Here is a 16,849-nt window from a genome sequence, read left to right as displayed (position 1 = left end):
GATGCTGGTGACTCATAATTTATCTATCTATTCACATATTGTTCAACTTCTGCATTTTCAACATCTAACGTCGCATTGTTTATCGTTGCGTACAAACATTTATCCCAGTATCTTCAGCTTCTTAATCAATATTACACATGATTCTGATTTTTTCCTGCTGTAGACTCCAACGTTGAGACTGGATGGCTACTGTCAATTCTTTTTTTTGAATAATTTGTCTCTTACAATCGTATCTGGCAGTCTTTCGAATTTGAGAGTGATGACATCTGCCGTAAATAAATACATTATGCCACTAATACTTATTCCTTTATTGATTTTGTCGTTCCTTCAAAAAATGTTATTGCAGAATGTAATTTACTCCTGTTGTTGATCAAACTGGCATATGAATCTGTGAACCCATATCTGCAATGCTGCACCAAGTACCTATGATGATTTTTTCTTCTTCATCCATTTCTACATTCTTTCGCTCTGTGACTAAAATATTTGCATGAGTGGCAACATCCATAGAAGTTATGTTGGAGTTTGGATGTATGCTCCTGTCTAAGAGGAAAGACTTTTCTGATTTTATTCTTCTTTTTATCTTCATCTCTGATAGGATTTATCAACACTTCAACATCTCTTTCCAGTTATTTCTCTTTCTTAGATGAATTTGTCATACCACTTCCTTATTGGATGAAGCCTTTGAATGTACAATCATGATTCTTCAAACCTCTTTCATATCCTACCCAATTGAAGAGCACACGATTATATTGAGGGGGGGAGGGGGTCAGGGGCGGGTCGGCGGTGGTGGTGTGAGGGTGAATTATTATAATAACAAATATTCTAATTTAAGACTTTTATCCAAACAATAAATTCAAATACTGAAAATAAACAGTTATGCACATGGACACAATGACACAAGATGTACGTGGAAACCCAATGGAGAAAAACATGATTTTAAAATTTTCCAACCCCTATGTTTATGAGCATAGACTCACTATAAGCTCCAACTCCCACACTTCACAAGCAACCTACCTACTAGAAGCACCAACCCTTATTGCTCTTTGTATTTCCATACTGGTTTATTACATTATCTCTTAGTAATCAGATTTGCTTGAAATAGGGCAGCTTCGGATTTGGATTTGGATTCGATCCTAATCTTAGGGCCCATTTGGTTGCTGGAATATAAATTAAGCATTGGTATTTGGAATGCTGGCTTTGGGATTCTGGAACTTGGAATCCAGATTATGATTAGGGAATCCAAATTGGGACTGTTTGGTTGACTAAGAATTCATTGTGAGAATACATATTTCCTCCGTTTGGTTGCACATTGTGGAATTGGAATACTAGCCAAAATAACATGCAAAATATTATCATCCAGCTATAGCATTATCATCATGCAAAAAAATTCAATACTTATTTGGTTTGTTGAAGTCCAAACATTTTTAACAAATATAAAAAGATTAAGTCATGTTGAAAGTAAACATTATCATAACGGATGAGGATGAGATTGTACTAATGGATACTAAAACTTTTATGACTCTTGCTCTATAAAAAAAATACCACTGATTATAATTCACATAATTACTGATATGAAATATGTATATTGTTCAAGTCTCGTTGAATGAATCCAAATCACAAGAATTGATGAAATAAGAGTCAGAAACATCCCATTAAAAAATATATATTTGTAGAGATCCAATAAAAAATTTGATCATCACAACATTCAAACTCATAGGTGCAAAGTCTAAATGTTTATATTAAAATTTTATGAAATCTTACCTGGAAACACTTTTACGCCAGCAAAAAATCAACAGAGTAGATTGTTTTTGTCCTGCATACGATTCATTTAACTGAGAAACAATGTATGTGAAAAAGTTATTTCACCAAACTTTTTTGCATTAACTACTAAGGCAGATCAGGTGGAAAAACCCTGATAAATTACTCAACAGTGACAAATATATGAGCAAGTAATAGCGAAAAATTTTCACCCCATTTAAAAAAATTAAATTTCAAAAATTAGTGCAAAAAAAAGTGCCCCCAAATGGGCATCCGGAAGTCAAACCCAATTAAATTTTACTTTAGTTGAAATCCTCATTTTCAAAAAATGGGATTTAAAATGGGAATTAAAAGGGGAATTCCAAATAACAAGTATTTTGAAGGAATTTGGAATCCTTCTTTTGGGGGTCAAATGGGGATACCGGATTCCACTTTTTCCCAATTCCAATTCCGATTGTGCGGACCCAAACAATGGATTAGAATTTTTTTAGAATTCCGAATGCCTATTCCATTCTAATTCCAGCTACCAAACGGGCCCATAATTCGCACCTTGATCCGAATCTAGGGGGATCCACAGATAGGATCACAAATCCTGTTTGAAACTCGCATGAATCCGTGTAACACGAGGATCCCGAGCGTATCCACGGGAATCCATGGGCAAGGGTTTGTAAAATGTGGGCCCAACTTGAAAATTTTGTATTTTGTAATAATTTTTTTTCCTCCAAACCCTAAAAATGACCCTTTTATTCAACATGTAAACACATTTCATGTCAAATTTGCTCTCTAATAGTTGCAAGTTTGAAGTGAAGTGCTTATATTCAAAGGAGATCGATTGTGGAGTTACAAATACCTTGCTTGTATTTAGTTTTAAAATTATATATGTTTCCCTCATTTTTTAGTATATATAAACACACAAACACACACACACACACTCACACACACATAGACATAGACACACACACATAGACACACACACGAGTTACAAATACCTTGCTTGGATTTAGTCGTAGAATTATGTACACACACACGCACACACACACGCAAATCCACGGATCCGATTCACGTACCCAAATCGGATTTGTATCCCGAATCAGCAACTAAACATTATTTCCTTGGGCTAGAGTTATGACAAAGACCAAACAAAATCACATATTGAATAAGGGAAATAATGCTATTGATATTTTAAAGAGATTTGGTATGTTAAGACACACACACACACACGAATCCACGGATCCGATTCACGTACCCATATCGGATTTGTATCCTGAATCTGCAACTAAACATTATTTCCTTGGGTAAGAGTTACAGCAAAGACCAAACAAAATCACATATTGAATAAGGGAAAATATGCTATTGATATTTTAAAGAGATTTGGTATGTTAAGAGTGTAAGTCTATGGTGATTCCTATGGAAGCAAATCTGAAGACATTACATGAGGTTGCAACTGCTTCACATTTAGTTGATCCTACTATGTACAGATAGTTAACTGGCTCCTTAATGTATTTGGTTAACACAAGGCCTGATATATGTTATGTAATTAATACCTTGAGTCAGTTTATGTGTGATCTAAGGAAAATTCACCTTCTGGCAGCCAAACACATTCTGAGATATGTCCATGATACAATGGGATATTGTTGAAAATATTCTTCATGGGTAGAGTTGAACTTGCAGGGGTTCCTTTTTTCAGATTGGGTAGGGTGTGTGCCTTTCAGGAAGAGTACTCCAAGATGTAGTTTCAGCCTAGGTTCAACTATAATTTTTTGGTACAAAAAAAAAATCTTGTGTTGGTCAGGTACAATTAAAGAAGAATATGTTGCAGCATGCATGGCTGCAAGGGAAGTTGTATGGCTTCAAAAATTGCTTGCAGGATTTTTTGAGCAGCCTTTGGAACCTACAGTGACTATTTGTGATAACCCAAGTTGTGTGAAGCACTCAGGTAATCCAATTTTTCATGATTGAACCAAACATGTGGAAATTAAATATCATTACTTGAGAGATATGGTTCAACAGAGAGCAATTGAACTCAAGTACATTCCTCCAAGAGTGAGGTTTTGTTATTTCTGGGAAATGCTTGGTATTCTGGAGAATGATGCTCTTGCTGAGAGAGACTGTCAACTTAAGTAATTCATTGCACAGTGTTAATGAATTCTTCTTTGTGAGAAGTCCAAGGTACAATCCCTTGTTAATGATTTCTTCTCTTTGAGATAAGATCGAGGTACATTCCCTTGTTAACAAGTTCTTTGTGAGAGAAGTTCGAGGTGCGATCCCTTGTTAATGACTTATTCTCTGAGAGAGATGTTTGAGGTGAAATCCCTTGTAGACTCTTCTCTGAGAGAGATGTTTTAGGTGAAATCCCTTGTTCCACCCATTGGCAGTAGCCATGGTGGATTCATCCTCTGGGAGTAGCCATGGTGGAAGTAATGTGGGTGCTCCATGACTTAATTTTCTGTTTTTCTATTTCACTCTCTAGGAGTAGCTATGGTGAATATTGTTACGCTCAGATAACAATTTATTGAAAAATATATGAAAAGATTTTTGTTGACATTCTCTTTGGTGACACTCTAAAGAACTCCCTCTTCCTAAGAGGGAGTATTGAATTATTGATAGCTGCAAGATAGATCTTTATTTCTCCTATTTTGGTGTGACTTTTCTATGTTCGATGATGCTTTCTGTTGAAGAAGAGATTTTATGCCTGTTGGTGTCTTTAGGACTTTATATATTCGTCTTTTTTGTGCTTCACTTCCTGCTTCTGTATTTCCTTTAGTGACTGGACCCGCTATGCTCACTAAGCTTTGTGTATCATTCCTGATGTTGAGTTGGCTTTGAGAGTTTATGGTTTGGCTTGATTATGTCGTGGCATTAGTTGCTCTTCATGACAATCAGTGGTTGCTTATGCCTCACTTAGTGTTTATTATTGTTGCCGCTTACCTCCTTGTAATGGCTGACACTTGAGATGGTTGTGTCGCCTCAGCTTTTCTCTATGTTATGTGTTCTCTTGTGATGTTGGGTTCAACACGAGTGTGCTCTGAATATGTGTGGATTGCACAGTTAGAAGAAAAGGTTAGGGATATTGAATGCATTCCAGTCATTGGGTTTGATTGGCATTATTGATTATTGTCTTTGAATGATCAAAGGATGTTCTCCTTTGATTTATTGTGTCTGTCAGTTCACATTTTGGAGTTTGTATCATATATCTGGAAAATTTCTCAGTATATCATGTGATGTACTTCTGAGCTATTTAAGTCCAGAATTATAATATTTTCCTCAGCCTTCTCAGAAATGTTTGTGATGCTCGATGTATGAGCAGTTTTATATAGTCTATTTGAGTGTTTTTAATATTTATATATAGGGGTATCATGAGTTCTGAAGGCAATACTCTGGTGGGTTGTAATAAGCTGGTGATTTATTTAGCTCTGATCATTAAGTGATCATTGTATGTTGAAGACATCTTTAGGAGCAGGGATTTTGTAATTGTTTTTACAAATCTAATAAAGGCAAGGAGGGTTTTTCCCAGGATAAATGCATTGTACAATCTGGTTGTATTGAATTTGTGTTTTCATTTTTGCATTCATATATATATTTCTGGTTCATCTTTTAACAGTGGGGAAAACCGATGCCTATAATGATCAATAATTGCAAGAATGTTCATGTCTCCATGTTAGGTTTCTATGTACCAGCTTCTATAAATAAAATAAATTTTCAAAGAGAAAGGTGGAAATATGAATACTTCAAGTGCTTAAGATAGTTGAGATCAAAGTTGCCATGGAGATTTGACAGTGAGGATTTCTGAATTATTTGATTGTTGGACAGATTGGATATTTGGAGTACTGTAAAAGACGGGGCTTGACTAGCTGTTATATTTGGGCCTGTCCTCCACTGAAGGGAGAAGATTATATTCTCTATTGTCACCCTGAAACACAGAAGACACCAAAATCAGATAAACTCCGTGAATGGTGAGTAATGATTCTCTCCAGTCACAATAATCTCTGCAAACAAAAGCACAGGAAGCCTTATTTATAATTTATAGAACTTATGCTCTCAGAATTAATTCCGTTTCAGAAATGTTGTGTTTATGTATGTTTATTCTTTACATGTTTCAAGAGGTTCATGGTTATGTCGCATCTTTCTGTGTGTATTCTATTGTCATTGTCTTGTCTGAGATGAAACTTTATCAATACATAATGTGATTTCCAAATAATTTTTGATTATTTATGCTGCCAAAATTATTTAAAGATTAATTGGAAGAAGTGTGTGGGCTAGGTATCTTACGATGCTACGTAAGGCCAGTAAGGAGGACATTGTGGTGGATGTAACAAATATGTATGATTACTTTTTTGTGTCTACTGGTGAGCGGAAGGCTAAAGTCACTGCAGCTCGGTTGCCATACTTTGATGGAGACTACTGGCCCGGGGCTGCTGAGGAAATGATAATGCAGTTTCAGAAGGAGGAAGCAAATGTTCGGAGATACCAGAAGAACAAAAAATATATGACAAAGAGGTCATTGAAAGCTGCCGGACAAACTGATGTTGCTAGCAGCACTTCAAAAGATGCTCTGTTAATGAAGAAAGTAATTTATTAAAGTTTTGTTGTTTTTATAATTGTAGAATAGAAGTAATAGCTTTGTTCACCAGGAATATGCAAAATTATGATTTTTATTTGTGCTGTATATTTCAGCTTGGAGATTCTATCCATCCAATGAAAGAAGATTTCATTATGGTTCACTTGCAGCATGCCTGTACCCATTGTTGTTCGTTTATTGTTTCTGGGAAGCGATGGGTTTGCAAACAATGCAAGAATTTTCAACTTTGTGAGAAGTAAGCATTTTGTTCTGCTATTCTAAAGCAATATGAGCAATTCGATACGGTGGTGTTAAACTAAATGTTCACTGTGATGTTGGTTATTTGATTCTATTTTATTAAAAAGAATTAAGTATTAATGCAATTTGTTTGCATGTATATACGCATGAGATATTCATTAATTCAGATTGCCAATGAATTGGATTCTCTTTAAAATAAGTTGCAGATAACTAGGCATACTATTGAATTTAATTGTATTTTGTTTTGAGTCACGTCAAAGGCCTATGAAAATTAGAAGTACACTGCCAAGGCCCTAAACAATTTTTTAAACTATACATTGTTGGTTTTTCATACTATTATCAATTTATCCTATCATTCATGTATTTTCCGAAGGATCACAATTTAGAAACAAAAAAAAATTTGTTCCTTCTTAAAAAACATTATTATTTGAAATATTGAACTTTCATTAGTTATGAAATGCCTGTGATTTCAATTATTTTGCCTGTTTTTTGTTTCTAATCCTTGTGGTTCCATGTGGAATAACTTACAAAAACAATTTGATAACAAATTCAATGTTGATGTTCCTTACCATCTTTCACATATAACCTTTAATATGCTGTTGAATTCAATAATTATTGTTTGCTTTGCAGACTCTTTTGTTGTTGATTGCTAAGCACAACTTGGTTTGGCACAAATTTGTATGTTTTGATATATGCCTATATTTCATCTATGCTTACAATAAACATGCACTATTTGTAGTAGCCATAATAGCCTAACATAATATATATACCTGTTGCTGAATGTGATTAGCATGATTAGGGAACATACATGGAAACTTCTTAAAAATATTGCCTTTTCAGTTTTTTATATAAATAGGGACAATGAGATTATTGGATCAGTGTATCTTGTGATATTGTATGCAGTGAAACATTAATGATCAAGAAAGTTTTATGGACCAATTGACAAGGTATGCTTAATTTTACTTTCCTCTCATATAATTTGCAGATCTGTTATCATAAATTTTTTGTCCTGGCCACTGCATTTTGTACTCCTTTAGTGACTCCTAGATTATAATAAATCAACGAGGTTCTTGGAAATGTGAAAAACTGAGAAGTGATGAAAGTATATCAAATTATCCATGTATTAAGAAAAAGTAGCAACAATTATAGATAGCTGCCATAGGATCAGACAGCTAAAATGGCTAATAAAGTCTGCTATATGTTTGGAAAATTGAAATAAGCAAATTTTGATATAGTTTAGGAAAATAACTTATAACTGAAAACTATTAATTATATCATTATTTTTGACAAAACATATTTAATTCAGGAATATGATTTTGCTTAAAATAGTACTCTGTCCATCCTAGCTAGCCTTCTTCAACCTATTGCAAACTTGAAAATTATAGCAGGCAGGAACAAAGAACAAAGCTGAACTTGCTCCCAATTACGGTTGATGGTAGCTCAATGGAACCAAGCTGGTAATAAAAACAGCAGCTCTGGACAATGCTATACCATCCCCATCCAAGCCATCATCAGCCCAAACTATTTGGTAGCAAAAAACATGCCAGAAAGGCCGTAGTGCTAATCAATAATCATAAATCAACTGGGAAAATGCTCAATTGCCAGGACTAAGCTGTTGGCTATCTTTGGCTTGAGATCCTTGTTAATATTGATAATAATAATATATATCAACTTGTTAGTGATCCATATTTTCAGAGCTTGGAATCTTCTCATAAAAATATTATTGAGAACGCTTTCTCTCCATCTTTGCAATGGGTATTTCTATATCCTGTATTTTTTTTTCATTCATCCTCACAGAATCCTCAATCTCGTTTGACAGTTAGCCAATACCTACCTTGCCATAGGGAATCAAGGTCCTCATTTTATGTCAGTAATTTACAGGCATACCCTTCAGCTCGGACTTGCAAGGACCAGTGAAAAGATCTCAAACAGATTTTGGGTGGAGGAAGTGAAAATGGAATGTCATACCTTTTGAGAAGAGTGCATCAGTGATATTAAGATTCAAAGAAAGGTCTGAGCATAATATTGGAATTTCTTCTCTAACTTTAATTTATAGAATACTTTGGATAAATGGCACGCTTAGTGTGACAATCGTGAGGCGAGTTTTGATGAATTTCTGATCTTCCGGTTTTGCCGAGCGCTAATGAATTTTCAATCTATGAAAATGCACATGCCATAGATACAGTTGCAAAGATCAGATGACATAGAGAGTTGTGCCAGAAAATTCACTTCCCCAGTATAATAGTAAAATGGCCATAATTTACCTAAAGGATAATGTGAAGAGCAATAATGAATATGATTAAGTGAAAAAAATGGAATTGATATGTAGCCTGTCTTCTTTCACATGTGGCTGTCCATGTAAATCAGCATATGCCAAATTCAATAGCAATTAAGGTGAATTTCAAAATCCACTACAAAACCTTCCTCTTGGTTCTTAAGTTTACTTGATGTTTGTGCCTTCTTTTTCCCCCTGGCCAGACCTTTTACTGCTTTTATTATGGTTATAGTCTTATGGAGTGCTTTAAAAGGATGGAGCCTGTCCATCACACTTCACTCTTTAATAATATAAAAGGGTCAAGTATCCTGCATTATTTAACCTTCTAAAAAATTAAGAAAGTCATTTTAATGGCACATACTTAAAAAACTAATTATGAAAACTTAATATGCTAAAAAATATTCATCCTATATAGCATAATGTCTTTAGCGTATTATGTAAAAACTAAAAAGAGAATTTATTTTTCATAAATGACATACAAAAGTATGAGACGACGTGGTTCTGCTATCTAATCAAACGGTTCAGATGTATAAGAAAAAGACCTTGTTGATCAATGAGCATCTAGAGAATGTACATATTTATTGGAGCTCCTTTACCACTGGTTTATCCATAATAAGATTCTACCAGAGCAAATAGTAGTAAGAAGGCATTCGATTCCTTGAAGGAGAACTTTTTGTTATGGATTTAGCAGTCAACTTGCTCATAAAAGGTCAGATATCATATTAAACATCCCTGTATGATGAACTTGTGTAGAATTGGCTATTGATATACTCTAGTCCATATATGGCCTTTCCATGTCAAACACATTGCATGGCTATTTGTTCAAGAGAAGGTTTTAAACTTTTGATTAACGTTGAATTCGGCGATCAAATTTGGCACTCGATTGGATCATAAGGTGTGTCTTGAATCATCGAATTATCTTTTTTTACACATTTCCACCAGAATATTTATATTTCAACTCTGCAATTATTTGAAAGGCTGAATGTTTTAACAAAAAATTACTGACTAGGATCTTAGTCAGTGAATGACTACATTGTGTTAGCATCCATGTGAGGCACATAAAGGGCTTGCTTGGCAGTTATAGGAAAGACAAGTCCACCAGTTCATATTTTATGGTTTTGTTGTTTTCTGTCAATACAACAAAATAGGGGTGCTGAAAAGTTTTGACATTGTTGGAATCGTGTGCAATCGAATCCAATGAGTTGTGTGAGCATCAAATATGATGAATTAGAGCTTCACTGCTTGACCATGTATGCCTGGGGCAATCAAGGAGCTAATGGAAATATGAATGTTTGTTGGAGAACTGTTGTGATGCTGAAGATGATCAATGTAATATGATGCCCGGCTTCCCCACTTTCAGAAATAATTGTCCCCACCCAGAGAAGTTGAGAAGGAAAATTTGCAAATTGTTCGGCAACTTGAACTTTGGTGTATGATTTCCTAATTAGGTGACTGACCAAGATTTGCAATTTGGTAAATTATGATTTCTTGATCTCTTGATTACCTTGATGTGGAAACTAGATAATAAAGGTCCATGCATTCTACATAGAATACTGGGTACAGACCACAACGAGATAGAAGACTAAGCTAAAAAGCATTTTTCTTTAACTATTCCTAGTAATGTTGCATTGTCTATAACTATTAGTGTGGATGTTGTGGTAACTTCCTATGTGGCTTTCCTTGCAAATTAAGCTACACTATATCACCAGCCTACAATTTGTATGATGCTCTTGCTGATTACAGTTTTATTTAGCATTGGTTTTCAGTAGAATGTTTTTAATTTTTTTTGGATGTTCCAAATATACGAAATAAACTGAAGTTATCAATCTTGGTATGGGTTTGGTTATGATAGTATGGCAAATTTTTCCCTCCTTGGATAGGGGTTTGGGTTCAGCTATATATAAATATAAAAATAGCCATGTTACCCTGAGTTTTTGGGACAGGGCTATGCGAGAATAAGTTTCCGAGCCACTGATTATTGAGCCAGTTTTGTGGATTACTATATAAAAAACAGGGGAAATTTGAAGTATAGAGTGGAATTTTAAATATTCCCATGAAGAAATGGATAAAACACGCACACACACACACACACACACACACATCTTATAGAACATTAACATATTTGTGTTAAATTGAGAGTTAATAAGAGTCAAAACTAACAAATTAGTAAAACTTGAACCCTTATTCAAATCACTTTCTCTATGTTGGTAACAGGTTCCTTGAAATCCACCTCTTTGAGGTCAATGTCCAGATCTTCCTTGTCCTCTTTCAAATTTCTCGCCAATGATGACTTAACAGTATAATGAACATCAAATATGACATGCCTAACGTTGTCTATTGTAGTCTTTGTATACTAAACAGGTTGTCCACTCTATCAAACAAAATATGTGACTTTCACACCACTTTTGGAAATGGAAGAGCCTAGTGCATCGTCTCTGTGTGCCTTTCACCTTTTCTTGGTAAGTGGCAAAATAGATAAGATAAAATGAGATGTCCACTTCTTCTGGATGTCCATGTTTATACCTGTTTTATTACTATTGCTTTTAATGAGCCATATGGATCACAGCTCCTTTATTAAAGGAACTTCTGTTCCCACAAAGATTTATGGTTAGGTTGTAGAAATGTCTCCTATTTGTGTATCTGTGTTTTTATCTCACGCTGGAACAAAAATTCCTTGTGATACTCAAAGAATGCTGCAATTTCCTTATTACTTTCTTTCAGCAAGTGATATATGAGCTACAGTGAATTACATTATGAAGGAATAATAATATACATGCTTGGAACACTCTACACATGTTCATATGCTGTCCATGCTCTATTTTAAGAAGTATGCATTCAAGAACTTTAGCATTGCTCTTCTATGCTACCAAAACTTGCTAGAAATCTACTCCATGCAACTATTGAGATTACGTGTTTACAATGCCCAAAAATACTTCTTAGTGCGTTGCTTAACAAGCGTGCACATGATACAAAGTGCAGAATTTGAATTAGCACTTGTCATGTTTCCCATACAACTTTCATCCCCTGCTTATGCAAGTGGAACGAAATTGTATTTTTCCTCTTCAGATACATGGATTCCAATATATGGAGTCAATTTGCTACAAGCTGCCTATGTGCTTAACAACCAGTGTATATCTGATATGACACCCAAGAACATGCATTGTTGTTGTCCTTGTTTTAGCCATACTTCACTGTTGCACATGCAAATGGAATAAAGCTGCAGTTTTCCTCCACATACACGACTTACAACATCTGAAAATAAACTGCTACCCATGCTCCCAACATGCATACATGTGATACAACACTCAAGGACATGAGTTAGTGCTGTCCATGCTAACCATACATGTTTCATTCTATACTTGCTCATACAAATGGAATAAACAGCACTTCTCCTCTTCATGTATGTGGCTTATAATACATGAGAATGGATTGTTAAAGGCTACCTATCTTCTGAACAAGAATCATACATTTGATACAACATGCAAGAGCACAAATTGGCGCTGCCCATGTTAACCATACATACTTAATCCTTCACTTAATCATGTGAATGGAATAAAGCTGTACTTTCCCTTTACTCACAAATGTACAAAATGTGAAAACAAATTTCTGCAAACTTTGCATGTTGCTCTTGCATGGAATGATGCCTTTAAACAACTATCATCTGCACTGCCCATACTTGTTACGAACAACAATGGATGTACAGCTATTTTTTCAAGAGACACGAGGGTTGAAAACATAATTACTTAATCCATTTCGTTTTCTTGTCCTGGGTTACTCTCAACTGGTTTTGTTTTTTAAACAGATACATTCAAGAGGAAATAAGACCACTGGTTACTTAGGTTTCATAACGTTGAATGTTTTACAAAATCTGTTAGTGGATGTAGATAATTTTCTCTTTTGCTATGCAGGTTCAATCAAGTGTTTCTTCTGGAATATTCTTTAGATGTCTGACATCTGTGTTCTTGGAAAACATCTGAATTGGTGATAACAATGATGTATTGTTGTGATTTTTGCAAACAAACTAGAGACACTACAGGCAATTGTATATTTATTTTGAGTTGTTTTTCCACCTTCTTTTACTTGTTCAAATATATATTTACTGTTACAATCTGTGGGCATTGGCTTTTTTTTAACTATTGTGTGCTATCATTGTGGAAGGAACTTTATATTTGCATTTAGATTGACTGACTATTGGCATCATTGTAGGTGTTATGAGGCAGAGCAGAAGCTTGATGAAAGGGAATGGCATCCTGTTACCAATAGGGAAAAACACCTGTTTTTTCCAGTATGTATTCACTAGCATAGGGTTTATTATGTTGCACCCTATTCACAACAGGGAAAGGCACCTGTTTTTATCTTCTGTATTTTCTTTCCATCTAATGAACCAAGTGACTTTCTGTCATGAATATACAGATTGAGGTGCTGAATGTTCCAGCAGACACAAAGGATGAAGATGAAATCATGGAAAGTGAGTTCTTTGACACTCGTCAGGCATTCCTAAGTCTTTGTCAAGGAAATCACTACCAGTATGATACTTTGCGTCGTGCAAAACATTCTTCTATGATGGTACTCTACCATCTTCATAATCCAACTGCACCTGCTTTCGTGAGTACATGCAACATTTGCCAGCATGATATTGAGACAGGACAGGGATGGCGCTGTGATATTTGCCCCGATTATGATCTTTGCAATGCTTGCTATATAAAAGATGACACTGTGAAACATCCCCATAGATTGACAGCTCACCCATCCCTAGCTGACAGGGATGCTCAAAATCAAGAAGCAAGGCAACAACGGGTTCTGCAGGTATGTGTTGCAAATGGTTGCATATTGAAACAAGTTTGCATTTTAATTGAATGTCCTTTTTCTTTTGATTATTGATTATAATTAGAACATAAATGTAAAAACCTATGTCAATCTGGCCAAACTGAAAAATATAGTATGCACATATTTGCAAGAACTGGACAATGATATCACAAATAATGCATTTTGAGTGCATAAATGATAATTGATTAAATTAAATATTCAGTATGATCTTTGTTACTCTTGTTTTTCAAAATCTCAATATCTTTGTCACAGTTTCATTTTGATTCATCGTGATGATGATTTAACAATTACAGTTACTTTTAGAGGATTATTATATTATTTTTATAATCTGTTGAAGCATATAGTATTTAAACGTTTTCTGTAAATCCAACATGTACTAAACAATTTTTGATGTCAAGTAGGAGATATTTAAAAAAACATTTTGAACTCTAGTTTCTCCTTACCGAGCTGCAGACTATTACTCTAGACAAAGACATTATTAAGACTGTTATTGTGTTCCTAAATATGGTAATTCTATTGTATCCAACTCTTATGAGAATATTTCGAGGAAAATTATAGATGAAATACTAAAATGACTTGGAAACTATTTTTCTTTCCTTCTCCACCCTGCTAGTTGTGGAACTGATCAGTGGGTTGTTTCTTTTATGTAGCTTCGGAAGATGCTTGATCTTCTTATACATGCTGCTCGGTGCCTTTCTCCTCAATGTGCTTACCAAGATTGTCGGAAAGTCAAAGGCCTCTTTCGCCATGGCACAAACTGCAAAAAACGTGCTGCACAGGGCTGCAACCTTTGCAAGAGGATGTGGTATATATTACACTTACATGCGCGAGCTTGCAAGGAATCAGAATGTCGTGTTCCACGTTGCAAGTATGCTCATGATCATGTTTACTTCTAATTACTTTTCTTGCAGATAGCATTCTAGCATTCGGTTTATAAATTCCAGTGAAATGTCAAACCTTTTCACAAACAATGCAATGTGCTTAACTTTAAAGTAACATGCTACTTAGTTTTGGGATAACTGCCTATGACAGATCATTTGTTTTTGTATTTTCTTATTTTTCAGGGATTTGAAAAAGCACATCCGGAGGTCTCAAAATCAAATGGAATCGCGGCGTAGAGCTGATGTTATGGAAATGATGAGAAATCGTGCTGCAGAGATTGCTCGAAATACCCATTCATCACATATACGCTAAGCGTGAGGGGAAATTACAAATAAGAATTAATGTTAAAAAAAAGATTTCAAGGCACTCTTTAGTTCTCGGAATTTGTCTGATGGGACTAATTGATAAAAAATTCGTGTTTGATTTTCAAGGCAACACTATTCAACCTCTCTAATTGATACCAGAGCTGCGTGATAAATTGATGCTCTAGTATATTGGTACATATAATACGTTGGCCATAGAGAGCTGTGTAATTATCAATTTTGACACTTAAACAGCTCTCCTCCATTACGAAATTGGCTGTGGTGATTTCTTTCTATAGTGAAAATGGTACAAATTTTTACTTTCATGCCAATAATGAGAGACAAGTGTGCAGATTTTCTTCTGTCGAGCAGTGTTTTGGACTGATTATTCACCATCAACAGAGTGTAAAAATTAATAAGCATTTCTGTTTTCCATGTCAAGAGAAATGACACTGGAAATTTCACTTACACTAATTGTATATACAGGTAACTTGGGCACAGTTCTTGATGTATTAATCTTGGTTGGTTGGTTATTCAGATTTATTGTGGTATTTGTCTGACTCTTTATTTGCCATGCAGTTACAATCAGTCAACAATTGGCAATATTTTGTATGTCACTGGCACCGGTCAAGTATGAAGAGTAGCTGATCAGGCTTTCAGGAACGGCAAAGCTGTGGGAGCAATATTAACATCACTTCAAGAATAAAAACTGAGATTTGCATTCGAATTGTAACATATTTTTAAAATTTGTTATATTCAATTTTGCAGGCTCAATTCTTTGTATAAGCAATGATCTGTAAATTTTCAGCAATTATTTTCATACTAATTTTCAAGTCAAGAGTCAGTTGCACCTATTGTACAAGTTTGTTGGTTGAACACAAGGAGCTATTGCTTTAATGGGTACGGTTGACTTTTGACTTTTTAATTCTACAATATTCCCCATAAAGTGGAATACAAATAATTAGTCCTTGCAAGCATTCCTGACAAGTTTCCCGTCTGTATGTTACGTGGATGTGTCCGCATGTGGTGGAAATTAGTAACAAGCACCTCATTTGTTAATTTTTAGATCGAGGTTATCAATGACAGATAACGAAGGGGCTAAATGCCAAACTTATTCCACACCCATCTACAAAATTGGTTAATATCACTACAAGTGATGTAATCTTATGACACAATACATGAAGTGATAACTTATCACCCATCTGAGGTGGAAGAATGATAGTGTGGTACGATACTTCCACCAAATGTGGACCACCCACTCGAGGTGGGAAAGTGATAACGTGATATGTCCACCAAATGTGGAAATTTTACTTATGGTGGCAAAATGATAATGTGATAAAAACACTGAAAGTGAAAATGTTATTGTGTGTTCCCTAAGTAAGCTTAAATAACATGTTTGTTTAAGGCCGATGGGAACTTATTAGGTACAAAAAATACACGAACACCTCCCTTTATGCGCAATTTAAGGACGACTTTATACAAACAATACAAGAGGGGTCTTGACTACGGTGTTGTCTACGGGGCAACATATATGCACCATTATTCAATGGAAATATAAAAGACTTCCACTATTTAACACTTGGGAGGGGTGCATATATGTTGCCTCGTATCCAATGGCCTTGACTTCTATGCCATGTTAGGTACCCATCTATATGTGCAATGCAATTTCTCACAAATTAAAGTAAAGGAAAAAACCAAATGGGGAAAAAACACCTTCCCGGAAGAGATAGAAAATACAAAATACTCTCAAGGAAGAATGAGAGAGTCAAAACTCCATGTGAGAAAAAAGTCCTCTACATAAGAGAGAATGGAGAAGTCAAATGATCCTTTGTGAATAAGCATTCCATACCTTCAAGGGAGCTTGCATTTGATGGTACTTGCTCATGATGAAAGGTTTAATGAAGGTTAATGCAACCTAAATTGTAGGTCCTTTTCAATGATAACTTACTCCTTTATCTACTTCCAAGTGTAGTGCATATGGTTAATATA

At 35.0% G+C, this 16,849-nt stretch overlaps 1 protein-coding gene across 7 annotated transcripts in view; it reads left to right on the top strand.

Annotated features, from left to right (window-relative positions):
* LOC149554841 (histone acetyltransferase HAC1-like) overlaps nucleotides 1–15,837 on the top strand; it is a 75,758-nt gene extending 59,921 nt beyond the window's left edge. For all 7 annotated transcript variants that reach the window (XM_089828845.1, XM_089828846.1, XM_089828844.1 and 4 more), the window contains 8 exons: nucleotides 5,569–5,711; nucleotides 6,019–6,325; nucleotides 6,433–6,572; nucleotides 13,056–13,134; nucleotides 13,263–13,655; nucleotides 14,327–14,544; nucleotides 14,741–15,346; nucleotides 15,440–15,837. In XM_089828845.1, the coding sequence (XP_089684971.1) occupies nucleotides 5,569–5,711; nucleotides 6,019–6,325; nucleotides 6,433–6,572; nucleotides 13,056–13,134; nucleotides 13,263–13,655; nucleotides 14,327–14,544; nucleotides 14,741–14,870 (1,410 nt within the window). In that variant the 3' untranslated portion in view covers nucleotides 14,871–15,346; nucleotides 15,440–15,837. The remainder of the gene's footprint in view (nucleotides 1–5,568; nucleotides 5,712–6,018; nucleotides 6,326–6,432; nucleotides 6,573–13,055; nucleotides 13,135–13,262; nucleotides 13,656–14,326; nucleotides 14,545–14,740; nucleotides 15,347–15,439) is intronic.
* The last annotated feature ends 1,012 nt before the right edge of the window (nucleotides 15,838–16,849 follow it).

This window comes from Cupressus sempervirens, chromosome 5 (genome assembly GCF_028749045.1).
Source record: "Cupressus sempervirens isolate cs-2001-9-10 chromosome 5, ASM2874904v1, whole genome shotgun sequence".
In the NCBI taxonomy this organism is placed as follows: Eukaryota; Viridiplantae; Streptophyta; class Pinopsida; order Cupressales; family Cupressaceae; genus Cupressus; species Cupressus sempervirens.
Note: the sequence above shows the minus strand (reverse complement) of the source record. Positions and strands in the feature narration are given on the sequence as shown.